The 25,757-nt window shown below is 45.7% G+C and overlaps 1 protein-coding gene across 3 annotated transcripts in view; it reads right to left on the bottom strand.

The window, feature by feature from the left end:
* Window positions 1–21,278: 21,278 nt before the first annotated feature.
* LOC138793259 (mannosyl-oligosaccharide 1,2-alpha-mannosidase IC-like) overlaps window positions 21,279–25,757 on the bottom strand; it is a 37,195-nt gene continuing 32,716 nt past the window's right edge. For all 3 annotated transcript variants that reach the window (XM_069971723.1, XM_069971725.1, XM_069971726.1), the window contains 2 exons: window positions 23,812–23,927; window positions 21,279–21,536 (listed from right to left, as the gene is read on the bottom strand). In XM_069971723.1, the coding sequence (XP_069827824.1) occupies window positions 21,431–21,536; window positions 23,812–23,927 (222 nt within the window). In that variant the 3' untranslated portion in view covers window positions 21,279–21,430. The remainder of the gene's footprint in view (window positions 21,537–23,811; window positions 23,928–25,757) is intronic.

Raw genomic sequence — 25,757 nt, forward strand, 5'->3', positions numbered from 1 at the left:
ATACAGAAGATACAAGCAGGCAGAGACAAAGTCAATAACCAGCAATGAGTGCACAGACCAGAGTTCTGGTCCAGAACATAATTGGACCATCTCCCTGATCTCAAAGCACAGACACCTGACAACAAAACAGATCACTGGCAGGAATAGTTGTCAGTCACAGCAGAACCAAACACAGATTAACCATAACATGGCCAGAGAGAATTCAGCAGGTGAAGTCGGGTGTGTCTCCAAACCAAGGTGAGCATATAAACCAGTGTTCACACACAACAACAGAATGCAAGAAAATCAGCGCCTTCTCGGCCGCACATCATGAGCCGAAGGGTGCATAATGCTCCGCAAAGATACCATCCTAACAGTACTCCCCTTTTATGAGGGACCTCAGGACCCTCACAGGACTCAACTTCACTTAGAAGATTGCCATCTGACTCCCATTCATCAGAAGAGTCCATCGCATGGAGAACAGGCTTACTGACAGGACGAGCAGAAGAACATGATAAATTCACATCAGATATAGGCAAATCATTTACAGTAGAACTAGCAATGTTTATTTCGCAGGAGGGTACCTGTGCGCCCAAGTGACTTTCCTGGGAGTCACCTGAACGCCGATGATCTAGGTGCAGGTTTTCTTGACGCTTGGGACGCTTGTGGCAGAAACTGATGAAATGGCCACTGTCACCACAGTAATAACATAGACCGTTGTGTCTACGATGTTCTCGCCTTGTCCTGGCATCCAATTGTCCCAGCTGCATGGGCTCGTCCGCATGAATATCGGGGGTAACAATAGGGTTTTTGACAGTGCAGGGGACAGAGGTCTTAAAAGGGTCAGAGCCTACTTTTTCCCTATGTCTGTCACGGAGTCTACGGTCTATGCGAATAGCCAAATTCATGGCCTGCTTAAGGGTGGAAAGATCTGGATGTCCTGTCCAGGCATCCTTAATGCCATCAGATAACCCCTGCTTAAACTTGCATCTAAGCGCAGGATAATTCCATCCAGATGGAACGCACCACTAGCGGAACTCGGCACAATACTCCTCCACCGGTCGCTTGCCCTGTCTCAAAGCTGTCAACTGCCTCTCAGCTGCTGCTGCCCTGTCAGGGTCATCATACAGTAACTCCAATGCAGAGAAAAACTGATCCACAGAAGACAATTCAGTGGCATCTGGAGGCAAAGAAAAGGCCCACTCCTGCGGAGGTCCTTGTAAGAGTGACATAACTATGCCCACTCTCTGGCTCTCATCCCCAGAGGACCAGGGACGAAGTGTGAAAAACAACTTACATCCCTCTCTGAAGATTCAAAAGGCCCTTCTCTTGCCTTTGAACCTTTCAGGAAGCTGCACTGGAGGAACAGCAGCAGATAGCATAGCATTTTTTCCCAGGAAAGACTCTACCTGCTGCAGACGTTGCGCAAAGTCCAGAACAAGCTGGTTGAGACTTTGCATTTGCTCAGTCATAGAGTCCATAGCCAGAGAGAGAGATGAAAAAAAAAAGTATGGCTGGTTATTCTGTCAGGAACCGGACAGCAGGACAAGACAAGACAGTGAGCCCTGACGCTGAACCCAGGAATAAGGCAAAGATCAGGGAATGCAAAAATACAGAAGATACAAGCAGGCAGAGACAAAGTCAATAACCAGCAATGAGTGCACAGACTGGGTTAGTTATATAGGAGGCCAGGGTTCTGGTCCAGAAAGTAATTGGACCATTCCCCTGATCTCCAAGCACAGACACCTGAGCACAAGACAGATCACTGGCAGGAAGACCTGTCAGTCACAGCAGAACCAAAACACAGATTAACCATAACATGGCCAGACAGAATTCAGCAAGTGAAGTCAGGTGTGTCTCCAAACCAAGGTGAGCATATAAACCAGTGTTCACACACAGCAAAGCAAACACAGAAACAGAATGCAAGAAAATCAGCGCCTTCTCAGCCGCACAGCATGAGCCGAGGGGCACATAATGCTCCGCAAAGATACCATCCTAAGAGGAACTCTGGCGTTTTCGTTTGGCTTATCGTACAAAACCCCATATCATAACTGCTAAACTTCTTTGTGGTCGCATATTCAGGACAAAATTGCAGGACATTGGGCGTTCTTCTCCTATAAGTTGGGAAACATTCAAGGAAAATGATGAAGAAAGGAAGATATGAGCCAAATGGTATGGAAATCACCAGCGCCATTGTCAAACTAGTGGTCTTAGACAAGGAAATACGGTGTTGCTTCAAAATAAACGTTTAACAAATTGTCTCCATCCTTTGAACCCGAGCCTTATGTGTTGAAGGAAAAGTGAGGCAAAAGTGGTTTTGGAGGATTTAGGCAAAAACACAAAAGTGTGTAAATCATCCTTCGTGAACAAATTTGTTGATCCAGAAAGTCAAGTGTTGGAGGGCCGTGAACCAGCAGAAAGTAGTAGCGGTACTTCTACGGTGTACCTCCGTTATGTTGGTCGGAGGAACGGCCGGCCACTTGCTAGGTGTTGTAGTATGACGCCACTACTGTGGTGGTTGGCTGAGATACAGCCGGACCTTGGGATTTTGTCACGTGACGCCAGTGCCTGGTGGGCACACAGGTGTGATGGCACAACTGCTTTTATTTTGTAAGGTTGGTTGTACCCTTTTCCCCTGTGGTCCGTGTCCTGCCGGGTTGCTACTGGGTCCCTTGGGGTTATGTCATGGATGGCCAGAGTGGTATAATAACCCTCACGGATAAAAGGACCCGCCTCCCACAGAAAGGGAAAGTGTCCCAAGGTTGCGGTGTGTGTGCTGTGTCTGTGGTGGCAAATAATCACAGAGTCTTGTAATAAAGTTGAGTTGGTTGACTACTGGTAAATGTGCAGCAGGTAATACAGAAAGCCTCTGAAGCACACTTGACAATGTCCCAAAAAACACTTGATAGTAGAACGACCAGATCTGTAGGATAAGTGCAGTGTAGGAGATAGTCGTGTTGGTTGAGTTGTGCTGAGTGATACAAGAGGTAGAGTAGCAGAGAGGAGGATGCAGTGAGAGTCTCAACCCATGTAGTAATGTGCTCTGCCGGGATGTTGGAGGATGAGGTAGAATACTTGTAAAAGAATAAGAAGAATAAGAACACCACCTGCGCCCCTGTATTGACCTTTGACTTCAGTCTTCACACCACCTTATGCCCACTAGACTCGGCTGAACCTTCCTAATAGGTGACACAGGTCCCAAACCTTGTTACCTGGGATGAGCGGAGTGCTGAGGGTTCCCTACTGACACCCACGCTGCGAGACAGAGTTCCTAGGCTACTGCAACTTTGCTCTGTACGGATCAGTTCCTGGCTCTGTGGCTCTCTTATGAATACTGTCCTGCTCTGTGACTTCTCCTTGTCCTCAGCGTGGGTTGAGGTTGTCTCTGGCTAGTCCTCTCTTACGAGGAGTTTAACAGTGCATAGTGCTTTGAAGTGTTATAGGTAAAGAAGTTGGTGACAGTGTGCTGTCTTGCGCCCTTCCAATGCTGGGTACTGACTAAGACTGACTTTGGAGTACGGGGACCTGGCAGAGGGCCAGGGCCCAGACAGGATCACTGTGGAGAGCTTTCTGGCTCTTGTCCTTCCTCCACAACGTCCAGAACGAAAAAACTCATGCTCCTCCTCCACCAATGTGACTAACTTCCTCTTAAGCGTGTAAGGTGCGCTACGAGTGGGTGAAAGAATGCAACAGAAGAGGAAAGGAGGGAGATGATAGGAGAGAAGAAAGCAGGAATCTTACTGGTCTACAGACTCTGGTGACACATAAAAACAATAACCCTTTGCGATCCTTCATCTGTGCAGCTTCCATATACACATACATAATACAGCGACATCTTGTGGCGAACTTTCAATACTACTTTCATTGCAATAATAATACAATAAGTACAGACTTTTGCGAAGGGTTTATATAACTGTAACACCCCTAGTGGGACACCACACTTCCAGTAATACAGACATCAACTCACAGCCATTCTATTAAAAATTGCCAAGAGTAAAGTGTGCAGCAAATCCACCGGCCTACCTTAAAGACTATAGGGGACATTTATGAAAAGGTGTAAATACACACTGTCGTAAACTGCCCACATGCTGTGATTGGTTGCTGTGGGCAGTTTAGACCAGTGGATATGTTACACCTTTTGATAACTATCCCCCTATGTGTATAGGGTGCAACAAATCTATTCAGGTGTAGATTTGAGAGCAGGCATAAATCAATGCCTTGCTGACCCAAACACTCAGGCGAGCACGGGATATGACAGGCGAACACTAGGAAGAAGGGGGAAATCTGCGCCTTTTCCCTGGTGTACACCTCTGGCACAACAATAATAAAGCCAGAAGATGCGTTGATATGCTAAACACCCGTCGCTTACTATTTGTTATTTAGTTTTTTACTCTGCTGTTGGTCTAAATAAAGCATCAATCTAAGGACTTTTTGGTGAGTGCTGCCCTCTTTTTCACTCATGTGCAAGACTTGTGATAACCATTTTGGGACTGTATACCACCTACCTTGTTTGTGTGGAACAACACCAGTGAATATTTGCCCCCTGTGTCACGTTGAGCTGTGGTTGCCGTCTATCCCTATTCCTTGGACTGCAACAATAATAAATCCAACCAATTATGTACATCTGCCTGGTTGCTGGGTGTGGCTGGGCAGTCTTGGTTTAGCCTGCATGGAACAAAGTAAGCAACCTTAACCCTTAGAGGACTGGGCCAATTAAAATTTTTGCATTTTCGTTTTTTCCTCCTTGTGCTCTCAGCGCTCGTTTGCTCCTCGTTCCCCGCACACTGCTGCCACCGCTATTCAACGCGGCAGCAGCGAGTGGGTGAGTGCGCGAGGGGCATCGGAGCTGCGGGGGGAGTGGCCGGGTGATCGCTGATTGTCCGGGCAGCCCATAGGATACAGCAGATGCTCCTATTCAACGGAGCGACGGCAGCAGATCGTTGCTGTATCAGTCGCTTGTTTTTTAACATGTTGAAAAACAAGCGACTGCAACGATCAGCTGACATGAACGATGTCGGCTGATCATTGCACTCTATTCCACAGGACGATTATCGTCTGTAGCGGCCGAATACGGACGATAATCGTTCCGTGGAATAGGGCCTTTAGATAGGCACTTTGATTGCTTCTGGCTGCTGCAGCCAGAAGCAAACGAGTGTGGAGCCCGGTGGCAGCAGGATGTGTGGAGCGATCCTCCCCACTAGACACCAGGGATGGCTGCATTCAACCAATCGGATGCAGCTGTCAACTTTGACAGCTGCATCCGATTACTTTATTAGCGGGCACAGCGATCGGACCGTGCCCGCTAATAGCCGCAGTCCCGGGCTACATGCCGCACCTGGGACCGTGGCGGTTCAGAGCGCGGCCGCCGCGCGGCCCCGCTCTGAACACACGTAGGCGGTTCTGGACTTACGGGTACGTCCAGGGTCGCCTAAGGGTTAAAGTCATACACTGCACTCGCGTTCTGACAGATCCGCCTTGTGCTCATCTCTACTTGAGAGTTTGTTAAAGGAGAAGTCCGGCCAAAATAATTTTTTTATATGAAAGTTATACAATTTTCTAATGTACATTAATTATGGGAAATGCTCATATACTGCTAATTCCCTGGACACTCTATTGAATCATGTGATGTGTATGTAATGTAATGTTATGTACTGTACTTTGTGATTGAATACATTTATGGAATACTTTGGGGAGCAAGTGTCCTTGCCTTGGCTTCAAACTATCACGCTGCTGACTCCCACCCGCCCGCTCCTCACACTATCCTGCCGCCAGCCGCCGCTCTCTGCTCCTGCATGCTGGCCGCGTCAGCCCTCCCCCACCCCGGCCGGGGTCACCAGGAAGCACCAGGAGTGCCGTGCTCCCGGCCGGGGTGTGGGAGGGCTGACGCGGCCGGCATGCAGGAGCAGAGAGCGGCGGCTGGCGGCAGGATAGTGTGAGGAGCGGGCGGGTGGGAGTCAGCGGTGCGATAGTTAGTTTGAAGCCGGGAGGAGGAGGGGCCATGAAGAGGGGCCCTTGGGTGAGCGGCGGCGATATGATGGACATAGATAGCACAGGTACTACTCCCCCATTATCTGCAGATAATAGGGGAGTAGTACTTTGTATATGTGCCCAGCACCAAGCAGGGAGGGAGGGGGGAGGTAGATGGCACTTCTCTCCCTCCCTGCTCGGTGCCCTGCAAATGTATTCATTCAGGACACTTGCTCCCCAAAGTATTCCATAAATGTATTCAATCACAAAGTACAGTACATAACATTACATTACATACACATCACATGATTCAATAGAGTGTCCAGGGAAATAGCAGTATATGAGCATTTCCCATAATTAATGTACATTAGAAAATTGTATAACTTTCCATAAGTAATAGCATATAAAAAAATAATTTGGGCCGGACTTCTCCTTTAAGACATGAAGCTTCTTGCTAGTGGTGTCACTAAGCTACCATACTGGCAGTGGCCACTAGATGGAGCATCTGCCTTAGGCTAGCTTCACAACCTATGATGACAAAACCTTCAAATTGAGATGCCGACCTGACCTATACCTGAATGTACAGGTACAGTTCTACCATTGACCTTAATGGACCTACATCCTGCACATATACATGTAATTATTTGTATTTAAGCCTGCAGTGCTTTGAAGCCTAAATGTAAAGTATACACGCAGTAGGTGATCTGAGGAACACGGAATGTGTGAATAAGGCCTAAGGAGGCACTATTACAGTGAGGTTAGGTGTCCCTACTCTGATATTAAAGGCTAACAGTATAACCACATCCCATTCCTGAGGAAGCCGTGGGGTATGGTGAATCGCATGGGGTGCTCTTTCCCCTCCTGGCCCCTGACCTTTTTTCCACACTTGGTGATATGTACTACGAAGTCTCCCATCATGTAAGTTATCATCAGCTATTAGTAGGGGGTCCATGTTGTGTGGTCGCTGGGGCTAGCTGCATGTTTGGGGGTACTCTTACTTGGATGCAAGCAGGGTTCATGACTTTGTATTTAAATGTTGTGTTGGTGTTTTTTCCAGGAGGCTGGTCTCCCTTTCATATCGGATGACTCTCAATAAAGTTTATTTCTAATATGCAGTTCACAACCACTGTTTTTGGCCGTTCAACTGCCATTTTGGGGGGAGGGGGTAGCCATAATTTTGCACCCAAATAACAGCCTTTAAGTACGGGCATCGCGGGGCTGAAGCTGTGAGCTTCCGGCTGTCTGTGCAGGAAGTTGCACCCAGCCTGAAGCTGCATTAGGGAGACCTGCCGCCCAGCTGCTTCCCCTGCCCTCCGGTTCCCCCCTGCACCCCACAGACGCTCCTCCCGCACCCCACATCCCCCCCGCTGCTCCCCTGAACCCCCCAGCTTCTCCCTCTGAACCCCCAGCTTCTTCCCTCTCCCCCGCACCCCACAGCCTCTCCCCCTGCACCCCCCTGCTGCTCCCCTGAACCCTTCAGCTTCTCCCTCTGAACCCCCTAGTCTCTCCCCCTGCACCTCACAGCCTCTCCTGCTGAACCCCCAGCTTCTTCCTTGCCCCCAGACTCTCCCCCTGCACCCCCCTGCTGCCCCCTGAACCGCCCAGCTTCTCCCTCTGACCCCCCCAGCTTCTCCCTTGCCCCCAGCCTCTCCCCTCGCACACCCCAGCTTCTCCCCCGTCACTCCAGCTGCTCCCCCTGCCCCCTATCTGTTTCCCCTGCCTGTCACCCCATGTGCCCCCCCCCCATCTTCTCCGCCTGCCACCCCGGCTGCTCCTGCTGCCCCCCAACTTCCCCTGTCCCCCAGCTTCTCCCCGTCACTCCAGCTGCTCCCCCTGCCCCCTATCTGTTTCTCCTGCCTGTCACCCCATGTGCCCCCTCCATCTTCTCCTCCTGCCACCCCGGCTGCTCCCGCTGCCCCCCAACTTCCCCTGCCCCCCCGGCTTCTCCCCCTTACACCCCCAGCCTCTCCCCCTGCACCCCCAGCTTCTCCCCCTGCCCCCCCTCCAGCTTCTCCCCCTGCACCCCCCAGCTTCTCCCCCTGTACCCCCAGCTTCTCCCCAACCTCCCCAGTTGTTGGAAGATGACCCACCCGGACTGGCGGTACCACCACCCACAGAAAGGGGAAAATAGATGGTGTAGCCTGTGGGTGGTCTAACATTTCCTCTCCCCTTGTGACTACTTCCTACAGGGTGTGTGTAACAGCCCCTGTGAGTGGTGGAGAAGAGAGTGTATAGAAGAGAATAGAGATAGGAAGGAAGAAAAGAGTATCTCTCATAGGTGCACAGAATCACAAAATAAAACAGTAACTCTTGAATGCCTACAGATGTGCAATATATACAAAACAATATATAGTGACATCTAGTGGTGAAACTTACATACACCTTCATCACCACTTTACTCTATGGTAATGGATTTTTGCGACAGGTGCCCAAACTAGAAACACCCGTGGTGGGAGACCACATGACGAATACTCGTCCTCACGTTTAGAAGCTTTCCATCTGACCGCCTTTTGCCTGCACAGTATCGCTGACCGCCCTGTGAGGTAGTACAAGCCCCAGGCCTTTATAACTGGGTGTAGCAGACTTTCGGAGGTTTCCCAGAAGAGCTGTGTGTAGCAAGTAAGATACTTTGGCTTTCCGCTATTTGTCTTACTGGGGATTAGTTCCCTGCCTTGGTAACTGTCCTGAGAATATTTAGAAGAGTCCCTGGCGTGGACAAGGCATACCCTAGAGGACGGTTACCCCTCCTGAGGGTTTAGCACTGCATCTTAAGATAAGTTTCTTGCATAAAAGAAGAATCTGCTTTAAGTCTCTAGTCCCTGACAATCATCTACCAACTGAATATCTTCCATCAGGAACTAACCACCCTTTTATAGCGGACACTAAGGCTCACTATAATTGGTGGGGCTGTGTGGAGATAGGATAAAAAAGAAGTGTAATAGGTAGGAAAGTGTGGGAAGCACCTGTACCTGGACAGAACTAGCACACAGAAGTTAACTTTTTTAACTTTTCTCCTTCAGCTGTGCTCAGTTAGAAAGACAGAGAGTGACACCTAGTGGGGAAACACAAATAAGCACAATTATCCCCTTTGTGCGATACCTGACAGAGGTACTTTAACTAGGTGGAATAAAACTTAGTTGACCACCTGTACCGGGACAGTACAGTTATAAAAAAAAATAGCTCATTTTGCTCATTTTGTAGTCTGGTTTGACAGATTGCTGTGTCAAAATCAGGACTTAAAGTGGCACTGTCTCAATCTTTTTCTTTTAAAGGAGAAGTCCGGCGAAAAATTTTATTAAAGTATTGTATTGTCTCCCAAAAGTTTTACAAATCACTGATATACACTTATTTCTGGAAATGCTTATAAAGTGCTTTTTTCCCTGCACTTACTACTGCATCAAGGCTTCACTTTCTGGATAACATGGTAATGTCACTTCCTGGATAACATGGTGATGTCACTTCCTGGATAGCATGGTGATGTCACTTCCTATATAACATGGTGATGTAACTTCCTGGATAACATGGTGATGTCATGACTGGATAACATGGTGATGTCATGACTGGATAACATGGTGATGTCACTACCCGACTCCCAGAGCTGTGCGGGCTGGGGCTGCTGGAGAGGAGGATGGCAGGGGGATGCCCAGTGTCCCTCCAGTGCCCTGTGTCCTTCAGTGTCCCCCTGCCATCATCCTCTCCAGCAGCCACGGCCCGCACAGCACTGGGAGTCGCGCCGTGACATCACCATGTTATCCAGGAAGTGACATCACCATGTTATCCAGGAAGTGACATCACCATGTTATTCAGGAAGTGACATCACCATGTTATCCACGAAGTGACATCACCATGTTATCCAGGAAATGACATCACCATGCTATCCAGGAAGTGACATCACCATGTTATCCAGGAAGTGACATCACCATGTTATTCAGGAAGTGACATCATCATGCTATCCAGGAAGTGACATCACCATGTTATTTAGGAAGTGACATCACCATGTTATCCAGGAAGTGACATCACCATGTTATCCAGGAAGTGACATCACCATGCTGTCCAGGAAGTGAAGCCTTGATGCAGTAGTGCAGGGAAAAAAGCACTTTATGTGCATTTCCCGTAATAAATGTATATTGGGGATTTGTATAACTTTTGGGGGGCACTACCATAGCTTAATTAAAAATTTTGCCGGACTTCTCCTTTAAAGAAATCAACAGGGGTTGTGATCACAAGCAGTTTTGCAATATACTCTCGTTATTGTCTCTAAGTTTTTTATGTTTCTATCAGCGTCATACATACGGCCACTAGGTGTCTCCCTTCCTGTCAAACTTTAGTCCATGCTCCCTCCATGTCTTTTCTCTGCTCAAAAAAGAGATGAAGTGCAGGAAGCAGGACGTGGCTCGGTATTGATTGACAGCCATTCCTGTATGCGCATGAAGCGGGACAAGTCTTTACTACCCATGTATACAGCTGCTTCACATCCCCATTCAGTGGAGAGAATCCCGCTCGCATTGTATCGTCATATTAATCCTTGACAATTTACGGGGAAAAAAAAATTCCTAGGGATTCTTCGATTGCTTTGTAATTTGCAGTGTTATTGGCCATAATGAACATCACTGTGAGTAATTCTCCATATTGCCAGCTGATTTTGGACCAATGCCCAGAAGACATTACTGCTAAGTTTGCTTCTGTAAGAGCCTATCGGATTAATTGTACGCACCGGTTATACTATCTATAGAAACAGGTGCGAAAATAAGAGAATGGTTACAACCTATTATTATAATAGTAAAAAATAACACATGAAAATTAACTATTTTGAACATCCGTGTACACGATAGGTAATATAGGAGTGTTGGCGGTAAAAGAGAGAACACTTTTTTTTTAAATGTATTTATTTTTACATTTTTAACAAATTTTTAAACTATGTGGGTACATACTATATTCCAGCCATGGCAGTGTGCACATTCCCTAAAGGGGTACTCCGGTGTTAAAGGGTTACTCTGGTGAAAATCTTTTTCTTTCAAATCAACTGGTTTAAGAAAGTTATTTAGATTTGTAATTTACTTCTATTTTAAGATGTCAAGTCTTCCCATACTTATCAGCTGCTGTATGTCCTGCAGAAAGCGATGTATTCTTTCCAGCCTGACACAGTGCTCTCTGCTGCCACCTCTGTCCATGTCAGGAACTGTCCAGAGCAGCAGCAAATCCTCATAGAAAACCTCTCCTGCTCTGGACAGTTCCTGACATGGACAGAGGTGGCAGCAGAGAGCACTGTGTCGGACTGGAGAGAATACACCACTTCCTGCAGGACATACACAGCAGCTGATAAATACTGGAAGACTGGAGGTTTTTAAATAGAACCAAATTACAAATCTATATAATTTTCTGACACCAGTTGATTTGAATGAAAAAGATTTTTGCCAGAGTACCCCTTTAAGGCTGGGTTCACACTACGTATATTTCAGTCAGTATTGTGGTCCTCATATTCCAACCAAAACCAGGAGTGGATTAAAAACACAGAAAGGATCTGTTCACACAATGGTGAAATTGAGTGGATGGCCGCCATTTAATGGCAAATATTTGCTGTTATTTTAAAACAACGGCTGTTGTATTGAAATAATGGCCGTTATTTACTGTTATATGGCGGCCATCCACTCAATTACACCATTGTGTGACCAGATCCTTTCTGTGTTTTTAATCCACTCCTGGGGACCACAATACTGACTGAAATATACGTAGTGTGAACCTAGCCTAAATGTGTATGTGTGAAAAGGGGAGGGGCTGCCTCCATTTGCCATGTGCACTCCATCCATCACACTCCATGGGTGATTTAGGCCGAGATGAGCTGGATCTTGCACACCCAGTCTGTAGGCTTTATATTAGCCCAAGAGAGGCCGGTGTACACTGTAGAGTATCCCTGTGAGGTTACCCTTCAAACACCCAAGTGCCACTATAGAGCAGTAGCAGCAAGAGGCAGAGCGGCTCCATTGTCCCGTTATACAAGTTCAACATAATAAAAACCGACTCCGGTAGTCAACACGACAATGCCACATTTCCATAAAATTTATTTTATCACAATACATTACAATGTTCATTTTCGTCATGAAATAAATAACACGTGCCAAACGGAAATATTCGTAATTCTGCATAGAATGAATAGACATTGAAAGGAATAGGCCGGTCATTATGGCATTTAATTCACATAAAAATGATGAAGCTGAGAACATAGAACATGGATAGGTTCTCTACTATGACAATTGGTCGGAAGAAGTTTGGACTGTAACGTCCCAAGGGTGCACGGCCAGACAGGGTTTCTCTCTTTCTATAATTTATAGAGGGATCGATAGCACAGATATGGCTGGACGGATAGGGGGGCATTGGTGGATAACTGCTGGTTTCAGTTTTAGGCTGTGTTCACACTATGTAAAAACAACGGCTATTGTAATGAAATACAGACGTTATTTTTACATAGTGTGAACATAGCCTTATGCGGTATTATGCTATTCAAGTCTTCTGAAGGATAAGTACAATTAGTTTCCATAGTTCTTACATTTCATGGAAATATGCTGATCCCTAATGGTCTGTTAATGGAAAACGACATTATTTTAGATCATTTTGTGTTATAAATATTTATGTTTTTAAATTTTTTTTATATGTCCATCCACATAGAAAACCTCTTACAATATTGCAGATTTCACTCACTCGAGCGGATCCAGACGACCTTCATGTTTTCTGTAGATAACTGGATCAGGATGATTAGAGTTATGTCATTATTAGAGATGAGTCCGATCGTGCGGCATTTGATTGCCAGCGGCTGAAGAAGTTGGATGCAGCCCTAGGCAGTCGTGGAAAACGTGGATACAGTCATAGGCTCTATCCATGTTTTCATCCATCTTTTGCATCCAACTTCTTCAGCCACCGGTAATCAAATGCCGAACATTCAGACTCAAGCATGGTCACGTTGCGCTCATCTGTAATTGATAAAGCGGGCCCGGAGTTGGCCAAACCTGCGGGAATGACCATCTGCCAAATGGAGGAGCTGGAGGAGAGAAGGGGAGGGGGGTCTGCTCCCAGTGCTTCATGCCCAGACGGTGCTCTTGAATAGACCAGTGCCGTGCATGGGAACAGACTGGAATCTACTCAATAAAACTAAAGTTACAAAAAATCTGTCAGAGAGAGCTGTTAGGTCAGAGAGACACATGGTACCTCTCATATATCCAGCTGTGCTTCCATAACATAGAAAAAAGGTCAGAAAGGCTTCCCCAAGCTCGCGATAGTCTGAGGGCTGTAACACATTCTCCTCTACCCTCCAGTCATGTATCCTGCTTGGAGCTTCGATCAGGGTCAGGTACGGGAGGGGCGGCTAGGAGGTATTTCAGCTTTAGCAGATCAGGGTCAGGTACGGGAGGGGCGGCTAGGAGGGATTTCAGCTTTAGCAGATCAGGGTCAGGTACGGGAGGGGCAGCTAGGAGGGATTTCAGCTTGCACCAGATGAGGAGAAATGGCCTCTCTTACACTTTTCACTGGTGATTAAAATCAATTTTCTATGTTCTAGAAGCACAGACAGATATATGAAAGGTACCATGTGTCTCCTTCCCCTACATAAAATACATACACAAAGCTGCATTACAGATACGATCCCTATGCCACCTATAGCTTGATATGGGCAGGGCCCGTGTCAGCACAGGGTGTACCCGGGCAAGTGCTGGGGCCCAGACAGGGTGAGGGGCCCGGTGTTCTAATGTTCAGCCTGCTCAGTGTAGTGCAAGGTGAGCGCTGAACATCAGAAGACACAGGAGCAGGACCTGCACAGAGAGAGAAAAGGGTGAAGGACCTGATCACATGACCCGAAGGTCCTCAACCTTACAGTGTGGAGAGCAGCCCGAAAGAGAGGAAGAGGGAGAAGACTGAGCTGTAAGTGCTGCATGTCAGTGTCTAAGTGTGTCAGTGTCAGGTATTCAATGCGTGTCAATCTGTGTCTGTGTCAGTCAGTGTCTGTCAGTCAATGTCTGTGTCAATAATGTGTGTCTTAGTGTGTTAGTGGTGGTGAGGTTAGGCAAGTTTTGTTTGGTTGTTTGCTTGGTTTGTTTTTTTGCAGAATAGAATAAGTAATGAATGCCTTGTTTTCAATGACCACATAAGACAGTAGAGTAATCTGCATTGATCTGCAATCAGTAGTTATCTGCCAATAAAATTTGGCTTCCAAAAATATATATTATTTTACTGGCAATAAAATGAAAAAAATAAATAAATAAATATATAAATATTTTTTTTTGCTCTAGATTTTTTTCCCCTCTACCTGTTTAGCAGAATCTTCATCTGTCTTCACACTGTGCACATATACACTGGGGCGTCCTGTATACAGAGTCTACTACTTGGGCATTGACTGGCAAGTATAATCTAACAAAGAAGCCGCGCGTGCCGCGATCCACTAAAACAGCGTGAGACCTTTAATGAATAAAAGATACAGAGGCAAATACATTCCGACATTCAAAAAGAAACTCGACTTTAGCGTCCTGTAGAGCTAAAATGACATCTACGCTGAACCGGGATGATGTATTCTGCCGACTTCAAAGAGCAGCCATGCCTGACACAAACACATGCAAAATCAGAAGCATTCGACTAAACTAAATAGAATTTGGAACTGGTTTCTATGTGGTCAAGTTAGACTAATCTACCCTGCTGATAATCCACTATAGCGCTGGGTGTGCCGAGGACCGTATGTGTCTTACCTTCCTCCTCGGAGCCGTTCCGTCCTGTTAGCAGTGTAATCCCCGATCCGGAGCACCATTAGGAGCACTGCCCCGCCCCCAGAGTGCTGATCCAGCCCACTCCTTCTAATGAGGCCGGATTGGCACTATGGGGGGCGGTGCTCCTAACGGTGCTCCGGGGGCTACACTGCTAACAGCACAAAACAGCATCAAGGAGGAAGGTTAGAGACATACCTTCCTCCTCGGCACCCCATATGCAGTAGATAAAAAAAGAAGAATGAGACTGCAGCACAAGGGAGAGAGGGAACAAAATATGAGGAGACGTCCCACCGTCCTGACATCTCATCCTAGTTTTGGACTAAAAAGACATGAATGAATCTCCCATAAGGGATGTGTATGAGACCTTAGTAATGTTATTACACAGTTTAAAATCACTTGAAGACATGAGAGTCAGACGTATTCCACTTTTAGAGCTGCTTTAACAGTTGCATTAGAGAAATATGTCTATTTGATATGTATGAGAGTTTATATATGTGAGAGTACGTGTGTGAATGTCCAAGCATGTAGGTAAATGTGTATGTGACTGGCCCACTAGGGGGACCCGGGAATCTCCAGGTGGGCTCCCTCCTGCCTCAGCCGTCATAATCCCTGCTGCCCGCTTCTGCATTCTGCTTGTAGTTTAGACAGAAACACAGTGAAAGATACTGTGGCCCCCCTCCTCCTTCTATAGGCCCCGCCTCCTCCCTCTATAGGCCACGCCTCCTCACTCCATAGGCCCCACCTCCTCAGCTCACAGTGCAGGAGCCAGGAACAGGAACAAAGTTATTGTGGCTCTAAAGCATTAGCTATCCAGGCTCCAATGAGAGGGGGAGGGAACACAGCACAATAGCTTTCATCAGTAGGGAACTGGATCTGCAGAGCTGTGTTTGCTGTGTCCCCTTCTGCTGCATCATCTGCTCCATTCTTATCTGAGAACCTCCTGTAACCTCTCACCTCTGCCCTGGCTGTATGTGACCCCTCCACTACTCCCCTGGCTGTATGTGACCTCTCCACTGCTATCCTGGCTGTATGTGACCTCTCCACTGCTGTCCTGGCTGTATGTGACCCCTCCACTGCTGTCCTGGCTGTATGTGACCCCTCCACTGCTGTCCTGGCTGTATGTGACCCCTCCACTGCTGCCCTGAGTGTATTTAACCCCTCCACTGCTGTCCTGGCTGTATGTAACCCCTCCACTGCTGTCCTGGCTGTATGTAACCTATCCACTGGTGTCCTGGGTGTATGTGACCCCTCCACTGCTGCCCTGGCTGTATGTAACACCTCCCCTGCTGTCCTGGCTGTATGTAACCTATCCACTGCTGTCCTGGCTGTATGTAACCTCACCACTGCTGTTCTGGGTGTATGTGACCCCTCCACTGCTGTCCTGGCTGTATGTAACCTCTCCACTGCTTTCCTGGCTGTATGTAACCCCTCCACTGCTGTCCTGGCTGTATGTAACCCCTCCACTGCTGCCCTGAGTGTATGTAACCTCTCCACTGCTGTTCTGGGTGTATGTGACCCCTCCACTGCTGTCCTGGCTGTATGTAACCCCTCCACTGCTGCCCTGAGTGTATGTAACCCCTCCACTGCTGCCCTGAGTGTATGTAACCTCTCCACTGCTGTCCTGGCTGTATGTAACCTCTCCACTGCTGCCCTGAGTGTATGTAACCTCTCCACTGCTGTCCTGGCTGTATGTAACCCCTCCACTGCTGCCCTGAGTGTATGTAACCTCACCACTGCTGTCCTGGATGAATGTGGAATTTGTCAAGTAAGGATACGGACACACAAGGTTCCTGAATGTTTGTGTGCATAATAGTATCCTGTACAGTAACTGCGGGTGGGCGCCCAGAATCACTTCCACCGGTGGACCCTAAAACCCCAGTCACTCTCTATGTGTGTGCAAGTATAACTGCGCCTGCAGGGGGGAGGGCACTTGTGTAACGCTGGTATCCACCACTCTATGGGTCAGTATATGTGGGGATTTTGTTTATTTTTACGGTGGATTTTATTGAGTAATGGTATGGGGGTATTTATCAGCCACTGTGTGGTGGTAATAGTAGTAGTGGTCATCATGTCATATTATGGGTATAAGGTACTATTATGGGGGGGGCACTGTGTGCTTTTGTGAATGTGCTTGTACAAGTGTATATGTGTGATTATGGGCTTGTATATATATATGCATTTGTGTTTAATTTCAAAATTGCATAGAACTGCAGAAATAAAAAAAAAAAATACTGCCAAAAATTCTAAAAAGTTTGGTAAATAATAAAGATACAAATAACAGCCGCACAGTACACAAACCCCCCACCAACTTTCTATTCCCCACAACATTCTTGCACCTGAGTGGGGCCCCTCATCCTTTGGGCCCTGTTGCAGTTGCTATGACTATAGTTAAACCATTGTACAGTACAGTACTGAGATATTAAAATCTGTGTGAATTGGTCTAATGCACCAAACATAGTGTGAACCTCTACGTATAGAGCAGGGGTGGGGCACCGTTTTCCTGTCATGGGCCAAATGGGCATTTATATAATTTATATCATTTGATACCGTATACTATACGGATGTTGCACTCAATGTTATACTGTACATGACAGTGGGTTTTCCGCACTAGGGGAAAGGCAAAGTATTGCGCTGCCTGATGCCCCTAGTATTGTAGTTAACCCCCAGTGTTGCATCTGGTAGCCATAATTAACCCCCAGTGTTGCCCCTTGTAGCTTTAGTTACAGGATTTCTCCTATTCATCACTTGTCTGAACACTGCACATGCGTTGGATCGTTATGGCACCTGCGCAGTGTTCAGACAAGGGATGAATAGGAGAAATCCTGTCTGGGGCGTTCCTAATGATGAAGAGGGTGGGGAGGAGGGACGGAGAGCTGGTGCAGGCCTAGGGCACAGACACTCTCGGCCACGCCAATTCGACACAGGGCTGGAAGTTTAAAAGTAGTTTTTTAGGACAATAACCGCATCATCTGCTGAACGGACCCCAGGGCAGATCTATCCGTTGGTATAAGGGGGGGGGGGCAGATTGTGGGTACAGAGTCGCTTTAAAGGCATACAGACATTAAAGAGAGGGATGACTTTTGAATTATTTGTATTTTTTTTTCTTTTTGACACAAAAATTATTTTAAAGTAAAAAAAATTTTAATTTGGATATTTAAATGCCTTTATAATTGTTGATGGAAAAAAAAAAAGAATTTGCTGATACTGATTTTATGTAGATATTTTATCACAGCCAACAAACTGATCAAATTGTTGTACCAATGGACACACTGGGCCACATTTACGAAAAATTTTCAAAATCTTGACCCATTTCTCATCCCCCTCGGTTTATTACATGCCTGATTGCCCTTAGCGCTTGCTCATAAATTTTATATAATGTTACTTTTCTTATAAGTTTCAGTTTATCACCAATCTTGCCGAGAAATCGTAACAATACAATTCTGTCCCCCACAAAGAAATATTGCTTCATATAACTTTTGAGTCCTATGTGCAACATACAAACAGCAGAGTTACAATAGATGGTTCAATCATGAAGCAGATCACCGACAGATGCTCAACGTGTTTCCTGCTTCCACACAGTCATCAGGGGCAAGTCAGAGCTACCAACAATAAACCCGAAAATAGGATCCAGCTTCATTCTGTTGGCTTTTTGGAGTAGACTTGAAATATAAGCCCTAGTTACAGTCAGCTGACCAGATCCCTGACACTGGGTGGTTGAGCATCAGCCAATCAGGGCCAGACTTGTTATGCTCCGCCCCCACCGGCTCAACACTAGCGGATTCCGTAGACCGTCCAAAGAATGAACGCGTTAGGGCGGAATCATAGAATGGAGTCTATGAAACGGTCAGAGATGCACACGGCCGCATCAGTCCGCCGGCATTTGCAAGCTGCGGAATGCGCGACGGGTTATCCGTCGCCATTCCATAGTGTGCACGTACCCTTATTTCTGGAGAAGCATGGTAGTAGACAGCACGTGTGAACAGCAATAGCGGCTCTCATCAGTGCTGTACAGATGTGCTATCTACTAGCTCCGACATGCTCCTGATGAATGTGTGGAAACAAGAAACACGTTGAGCATCAGCTACGTCAAAGATTGTAGTAAAACCTTCAGTAAACTATTTGTATGTCAGAACAGCTGAGAAAACAAAGGACATTTATCTGTCTAAAATTTTTTTTAAAAAAAACTACAAAAAGTGTCTGATTTCTGTTCAATAAACCTGGGTCATCCACTTCTTAAAGCGTACCCCCAATGGTGGTGTCAGTTTTTGGAAATCTGTGATCATCTAGATTGGAGGTAGACTTTAAGTTCTGATTTTTACAATTTGCGAGCATTGTAAGGACAGACGACACATGCTGTAATAATGCTGTAATGTCAACCGATGCACTGGGGATGGTAGCCCCTCCTCCAGTGCACCAAAACAACTTATTTGCATATGGGTTACACCCTAAATATTTTAGAGGATAAGGGTCAGAACGTTAACTTCATCCTTAGTGCCCCGTACCCTATAGGCAGCTATCAGTAGGTTAGATACCTCTTAGTTTTCCTTTAAGGAACCATGTGGGTGGGGTGGTTTCAATTTGTGGAATGACAATAAATAAATAAATTGCAGTACTGTACCTTTAAATTTCTGTTTACAATAACATGAGCACTGTTAAAGCTGCTGATAATGTAATCGGTGCCAGGGTCCTATCAGCACTTCCCTTTACTGCATTAAGGAGGGAACGAATGGACTTTCACTGTGTGTGACACCCCCACTGTAGTGTGCCCATCAGGAAACATTGTATGTACAGATACACAATACATAAGGGTGGTATTACACGACAAGACGATTTTTCAGCGTTTAACGATAAACGATCTCAAACGACCAGCATGACGAACGATCTTAATTGTTCACCATATTTCACAGGATGATGATCGTTACTTACGGTTGTTCTTGCGCTCGTCCTTTCCTGGCTGATAGACCAGGGAACGAGCGAACGACAGGTTATTACATGATTTGTGGACGATCAAGATGAAAATAGGTCCAGATTCTAACGAACGATCAACGGTTTCTCATTGGTCGTTTAATCTTTGCCTACTATTAAACAGATTATCGTTCAAATCCGAACGATCTAACGATTTTATGAACGATAATCATCCCATGTAATATCACCCTAAGAGTTGTGTAAAAAACAGACAGGTTAACTGGGCGTACTCCACAGGTTGTCTATAAATTTTTGTATTGACTAATGGTAGTCATGTGTCCAACGATGGCCTAAAATTCACGTCTCTGGCCACTTTTAGATACATTTAAAGGAGAAGTCTGGCGAAAATTTTTATTAAAGTATTGCATTGTTCCCCAAAAGTTATACAAGTCACCAATTTAAACTTATTATGGGAAATGCTTATAAAGCGCTTTTTTCCCTGCACTTACTACTGTATCAAGGCTTTACTTCCTGGATAACATGGTGAGGTCACTTCCTGGATAACATGGTGAGGTCACTTCCTGGATAACATGGTGATGTCACTTCCTGGATAACATGGTGATGTCACTTCCTGGATAACATGGTGATGTCACTTCCTGGATAACACGATGATGTCACTTCCTGGATAACATGGTAACATAGATAACACGACCCGACTCCCAGAGCTGTGCGGCTGTGGCTGCTGGAGAGGATGATGGCACTGAGGGACACAGGGCACTGGAGGGACACTGAGCATCCCCCTGCCATCATCCTCTCAAGCAGCCACAGCCCGCACAGCTCTGGGAGTCAGGTCGTGACATTACCATGTTATCCAGTCGTGACATCACCATGTTATCCAGGAAGTGACATCACCATGTTATCCAGGAAGTGACATCACCATGTTATCCAGGAAGTGACATCACCATGTTATCCAGGAAGTGACATCACCATGTTATCCTGGAAATGACATCACCATGTTATCCAGGAAGTGACATCCCCATGTTATCCAGGAAGTGACATCACCATGTTATCCAGGAAGTGAAGCCTTGATGCAGTAGTAAGTGCAGGGAAAAAAGTACTTTATGTGCATTATAGTGGGGATTTGTATAACTTTTATGGGGCAATACAATACTTTAATAAAAAATGTTGCCGGACCGCTCCTTTAAAGATCTGTAGTCGGAAGGTCTGTATAGTTTCTAGAACAGGGATGGGGAACCTTCAGCCCTCCAGCTGTTGCAAAACTACAAATCCCATCATTCCTGGACAGCCAAAGCGAAGCTTTGGCTGTCCATGCATGATGGGAATTGTAGTTTTGCAACAGTTGGAGGGCTGAAGTTTCCCTATCCCTATTCTAGAACATTCCTGATGAAATTATATTGGGAAATTGTTGTACAAGTTACAATGAGAAACGTGTTAAGTCGAGCTAAAAATTAACCTGACCAAAATCTCAGAAGTGTTGCGCAATCTTCAGAAGAGATAGCATATATCTATATTGGCACGTAGCGCTAGTAACAGCATCCCGCACATATTCTTCGCACACAATTTAAATATAGATATTATTTTTTCTTCTAAACTATAATTCTTTGCTTGTAACAATAAAAGGAACATAAATACGAAAAGCAGAAACTTCTGCAAAAGGCCACCGTTTCTTTTAGTGCTAAAGTGTAACAAGGTTCCGACGTGGTATTTTATGCAACTCTTGGTATCTCAAATTAGCTCACAAAATAGAATTTCTTTTGTATGAAAATTTTCATTTCAGATAAAAACACTGAAGATATGTATTGGTTTCTTGTGCTTCAAATGGATCTTAGTTTATTGATTGGCAACGGATGTGCTTCAGTATTAAAAACCCAGTCTTCTAATGATAACAGGTCATCTTCCGAAAATAGTAGGTAGAGGTATCTATAGAACACATAGAGGGATAGAATGCATTAGTCTTATGTTATCATGTATACTAATAGAATAGCTTACATTATAAAAATTACACTTGGAAAAGCTGTCCATGTCACTAGTTCTGCAGGTGCAACAACGTGTAGAAAGGCCATGACGGACGGCTATCCCCACTCTCTCAGCTACACTTTGTAAGTGTAATGTCTATTCTAATGCTTAACAAAGCCATTGGTGGCAATTCTCTCAAAAACCGTGATGTCACGAATCAGGTGCAATTCCTATGGAGTTTCCAGCAGGGGATGCAGTATATGTAGAAGTCTATGGACTGTATTGACGTCTATGGAAGATGTCTAACTTTCCATAAGTAATAACATATGAAAAAATACTTTTAGCCGGAGTTGTCCTTTAATGTCATCTGTAAAAACTTTGATGTGTCAAAAGTTCTGATCGATCAGAGTGTTCGGATCTGTACCGATTGGGAGAACAAGCCGAGAGAAGACTGCACTAAGTGTGGTCCTCTTCCAGCTCTGTGTCATGGGGAAATCAATTGAGCTCCATAGACTTATACAGGCAATCAGAGGGAGCCCCACTGATCACGTGACCTAGAGCCAGAAGAGGATAGCGCTTATGCGCTCCCGGCTCGTTCTCCCGATTGGTACAGGTCTGAACACATGGACCCGGACCAATCAAAACTTTGACATCTCTCTATGACATACAAAAAACAAAAACTGCAACAGCAACCTACAGGTGCAAGTGTTTACCATACATATCCCCCCCCCCCAGTGTACACATGATAAAAACCTGCTCTGTAGATATTAATAAATGAGGATCTTAGCAAACTATTTGATTAAACAGAGTGCACCATGTCACCAGAGTGTAGCATGCCCACACTAGCAATGGTCTGTCCTGAGCTAAAATTAAGCCTACAAACTGGGCAGATTGGAGCCAATTAATCTGTATTTAAAGCCCCCACAGAACATGGGTGGAGTGGAAACCAACAGGAGGTAGCCAACCCCCATATATAGCAGAAAAACAGACATTGGCAGCACTCTAATGCCTCTGTTCACACTGCAGGTTGCACGCTGCATGTGGCTTAAGTACAGACAAAAAAAACAAAGTGCAACAGCAACCTACAGGTGTAAGGGCTCACCTTAACGTTGTGACATGGTGCACTCTGTAACCAGGTGACATGGTAACCCGTACCTAAGCCACATGCGCTGTGCAGCCTACAGTGTGAACAGAGGCATAGAGGTGCTGCCAGTTTCTGTTTCTTTTTTGTCTCTATGACGCGTCAAAAGTTTTTACAAACGAAAACTTTAAAAAAAGAATCAAACTGGGTGAATAAACGTAATCCTTCAAGAATATAAATGTTGTCTCCTATGTGTGGAATCTTGTGACATCGGGATAAGTAGATTATTTCCAGGAGACTTTGCACCACCTGCCAGATTTCAACATGAAACTTTAGGAAGACTTAGGGAGAGTATTGGAATAGTTTTACACCTGACTTTCCTATGTAGCTTTTTATGCAGGTTTTGAAGCTATTGCTACTCATAAAGAGAGGGAGGACATGTAATAAGGAGGCATCGTAATCTACTCCTGGCTTTGGCTTCTAAATGGCGTGTGTGAAGCCTCCTTCACTGATGCATACAGGCTTGAAATAACCTTTATAAGTGGTAATTATATTCCGTGAAGTCGGTTGTAATACGACAGCTGTATAATTGGTCATGAAGAAACGACTGGTGAGAAATTAGCTTCTCCTATCATTAAGTGACTTATACTGAAGGGGTGGCTTGACATCGTGTCTCTAGACAATAAAGGTCATGACCTTTTACTACCTTCAGCCACGATAGACGGAAACTAAGTAATTTACAATGTGCCATACAACCCACAGACCCGATAATCTGCTCCTACGTAGCTGACAGTGGTGAAGAAACGAGTACGCTGCACTTTCAGGTCTTAAAAAAAAGCAGACATGACCGGCTAGTAAAGAGTCTGAGCGCCATCAGGAAATACAGGTCAGAAAGTCAAAACTGGATAAAAAAAAAAAACTGAAAGTAAAAACTGAATAAAAAAAAAAAACATACTCACCTGCTTACAGCATCAGTGCAGCTCATGATGCCGGAGGAATAAAGTTATCTCTGGCCAGGAGAGCGATTGACAGGGCAAGGAGCCAATGGCTCCTCACTCTGTCAAATAATTTTTATCTCAGGACCTTTTCAATAGTCAATGACTTTTTTAAACAGTGAAAAAAAAAATAAGTAAAATGAGGTTAAGATATTATACTCACTTTAATGTTTCTGACATGAAAAAACTCTGTTGCACATTATCGTGGTTGGGATTTGTCGTGTAGACATCTCTAATGCCTGAAAATCCGCTGTCTATTCTGCAGTAGGTGTCCAAGGCCTTGGTAAAAAAAAAAAAAACAAGAAGTCATATATTTTATAACAAAAGAACATTCAAAAACCTAAAGTTGTTATGACAACGGAGCGGAACGCTGTACCTTACAGAGAAGTTATTGGAGCAAGTGACAGCAATTTTTTTTCCTTCTACCAAAGTCAGCCAGGCGATGGTAAGGTGAGAGCCGGGCCGCGAAAGTGCAGAATTATTCTAACAATCAAAAGCCGTATGACACAAAGATACTTTTCAGCATGTTGGAAAAAATCTCTGTCCTTGGGAGAAGAGTCATGGAAACCAACCCAACCCCCCCAAAGGGCTGGATCTGATCATCATCCCGGGGGAAGGGTCAGTGAGAACCGCCCTGAGCCGTGCCATCCGGGGGGGGGGGGGGGGATGTTGCTTGGCTGTATGTGTGTACTGATCTTTGTTGCTGCTGGGGGGGTGGACTGTCAGCTTGCAGCTAGTACCATGGAGGCAGGTCACACTCTGCCAGGGCCCCCCTGCTGCACAGGCCCCATGGCTGCGGTGTCATCTGCCTCCATGGTAGCTACACCATTGATTCTGACTCCTCTGTTGGCAGCTTACCTCCCCAAGAACAAAAGGATGGGGCATTCGAAATTCAACTTGCCTAATCCTTTCTCTTTCGGGAATTGCAGGTTTGGACAACTTTTCTCTAATGTGTATGGGGTCTTTACAAATATGAAGGAATATGGACGATATGCCCTATTACACTAAATGATTATTGGCCTTACTTGGCTGGTTACCGGCCGTTCAGGCCAATATTCGTTTAGTGTAATAGTGAGTGTTGGAAGGCAACAGTCAGGCAACATGGTCTTTCAAAATGGTGAAAGAGCACGATTTGTGCACCAGCAATCTGCAGAGCGCCGATTCGTGTAATAGGACCCCAAAGGACAGCCCGAACAATCTAATGGTCGTTCAGGAGGCCCCTCCCGCTGCTCCAAATTTGCTGTCTGTGCGTTTAATAGCACAGGCACTGAGCGGGGAACAAGGGGGAAGCAAGCGATGAGCTAAATGGTCGGTTTCTTCCAGAAACAGCAACACTGTTGTCTCCAGTTTGGATGCGGCTTTCCAGTTAAGCTTATTTGCTGCAAAGTAACTGAATTTCAAAACCCCATCCAAACTGCTGTCCAGTGCTGCCGGTGTATGCCGGTGCAGTGGTCCTTTTTTTGGCCTGCTGCCGGTTCCCACTCACAGCGCCGGTCTATTCCTGAGCACCGGCCGGCATGAAGCACTGGGGGCAGTATGACGTGGCTCCATTGATTCTAATGGGGGGGAGGTTTTTTCACACTGGGGGCCGGCGCGCTCGGTAATAGACCAGCACCATGCACAGGAACTGGGTGGTGGTTCAAAAAAAGGACTGCGGTACCAGCATTCCCGCACCGGCGTCAGTCTGTTCATGTAAAAAACAGAAAAACCATGAACCTAGAGGTACATTTGCTTTAATGAAGTCATCCAACTGGATAGAGTGCGAAAAGACGTTATAATAGAGGATAACTCACTTATATAGAACTTTAGGATGAAAGCACAAAGCTTCAACAACAACAATACAGCCTGAGATGAGCGCTATATTAAAGCTGACATTCTCCTGGCAGCCATTGCTGATATTCTAAGTAATGATTTCTGATTTCCTGCTATTCTGAATAACATCACGGCGTTGCCTTTTTTTGTAACTTGAAGCTTTTTCTTTGAGGCCGTTTGTTGTCAAATGTGATACAGACCAAGAACCACGTTTTCTCTTGGTTTGAAGCAAAAAGAGGGACTATTTTCAATTCGGAGAGAATGTGAACATGAGAGATTAGGGCAAAGAAAAATGAA

Source organism: Dendropsophus ebraccatus, chromosome 5, assembly GCF_027789765.1.
Source record: "Dendropsophus ebraccatus isolate aDenEbr1 chromosome 5, aDenEbr1.pat, whole genome shotgun sequence".
Taxonomy (NCBI): Eukaryota; Metazoa; Chordata; class Amphibia; order Anura; family Hylidae; genus Dendropsophus; species Dendropsophus ebraccatus.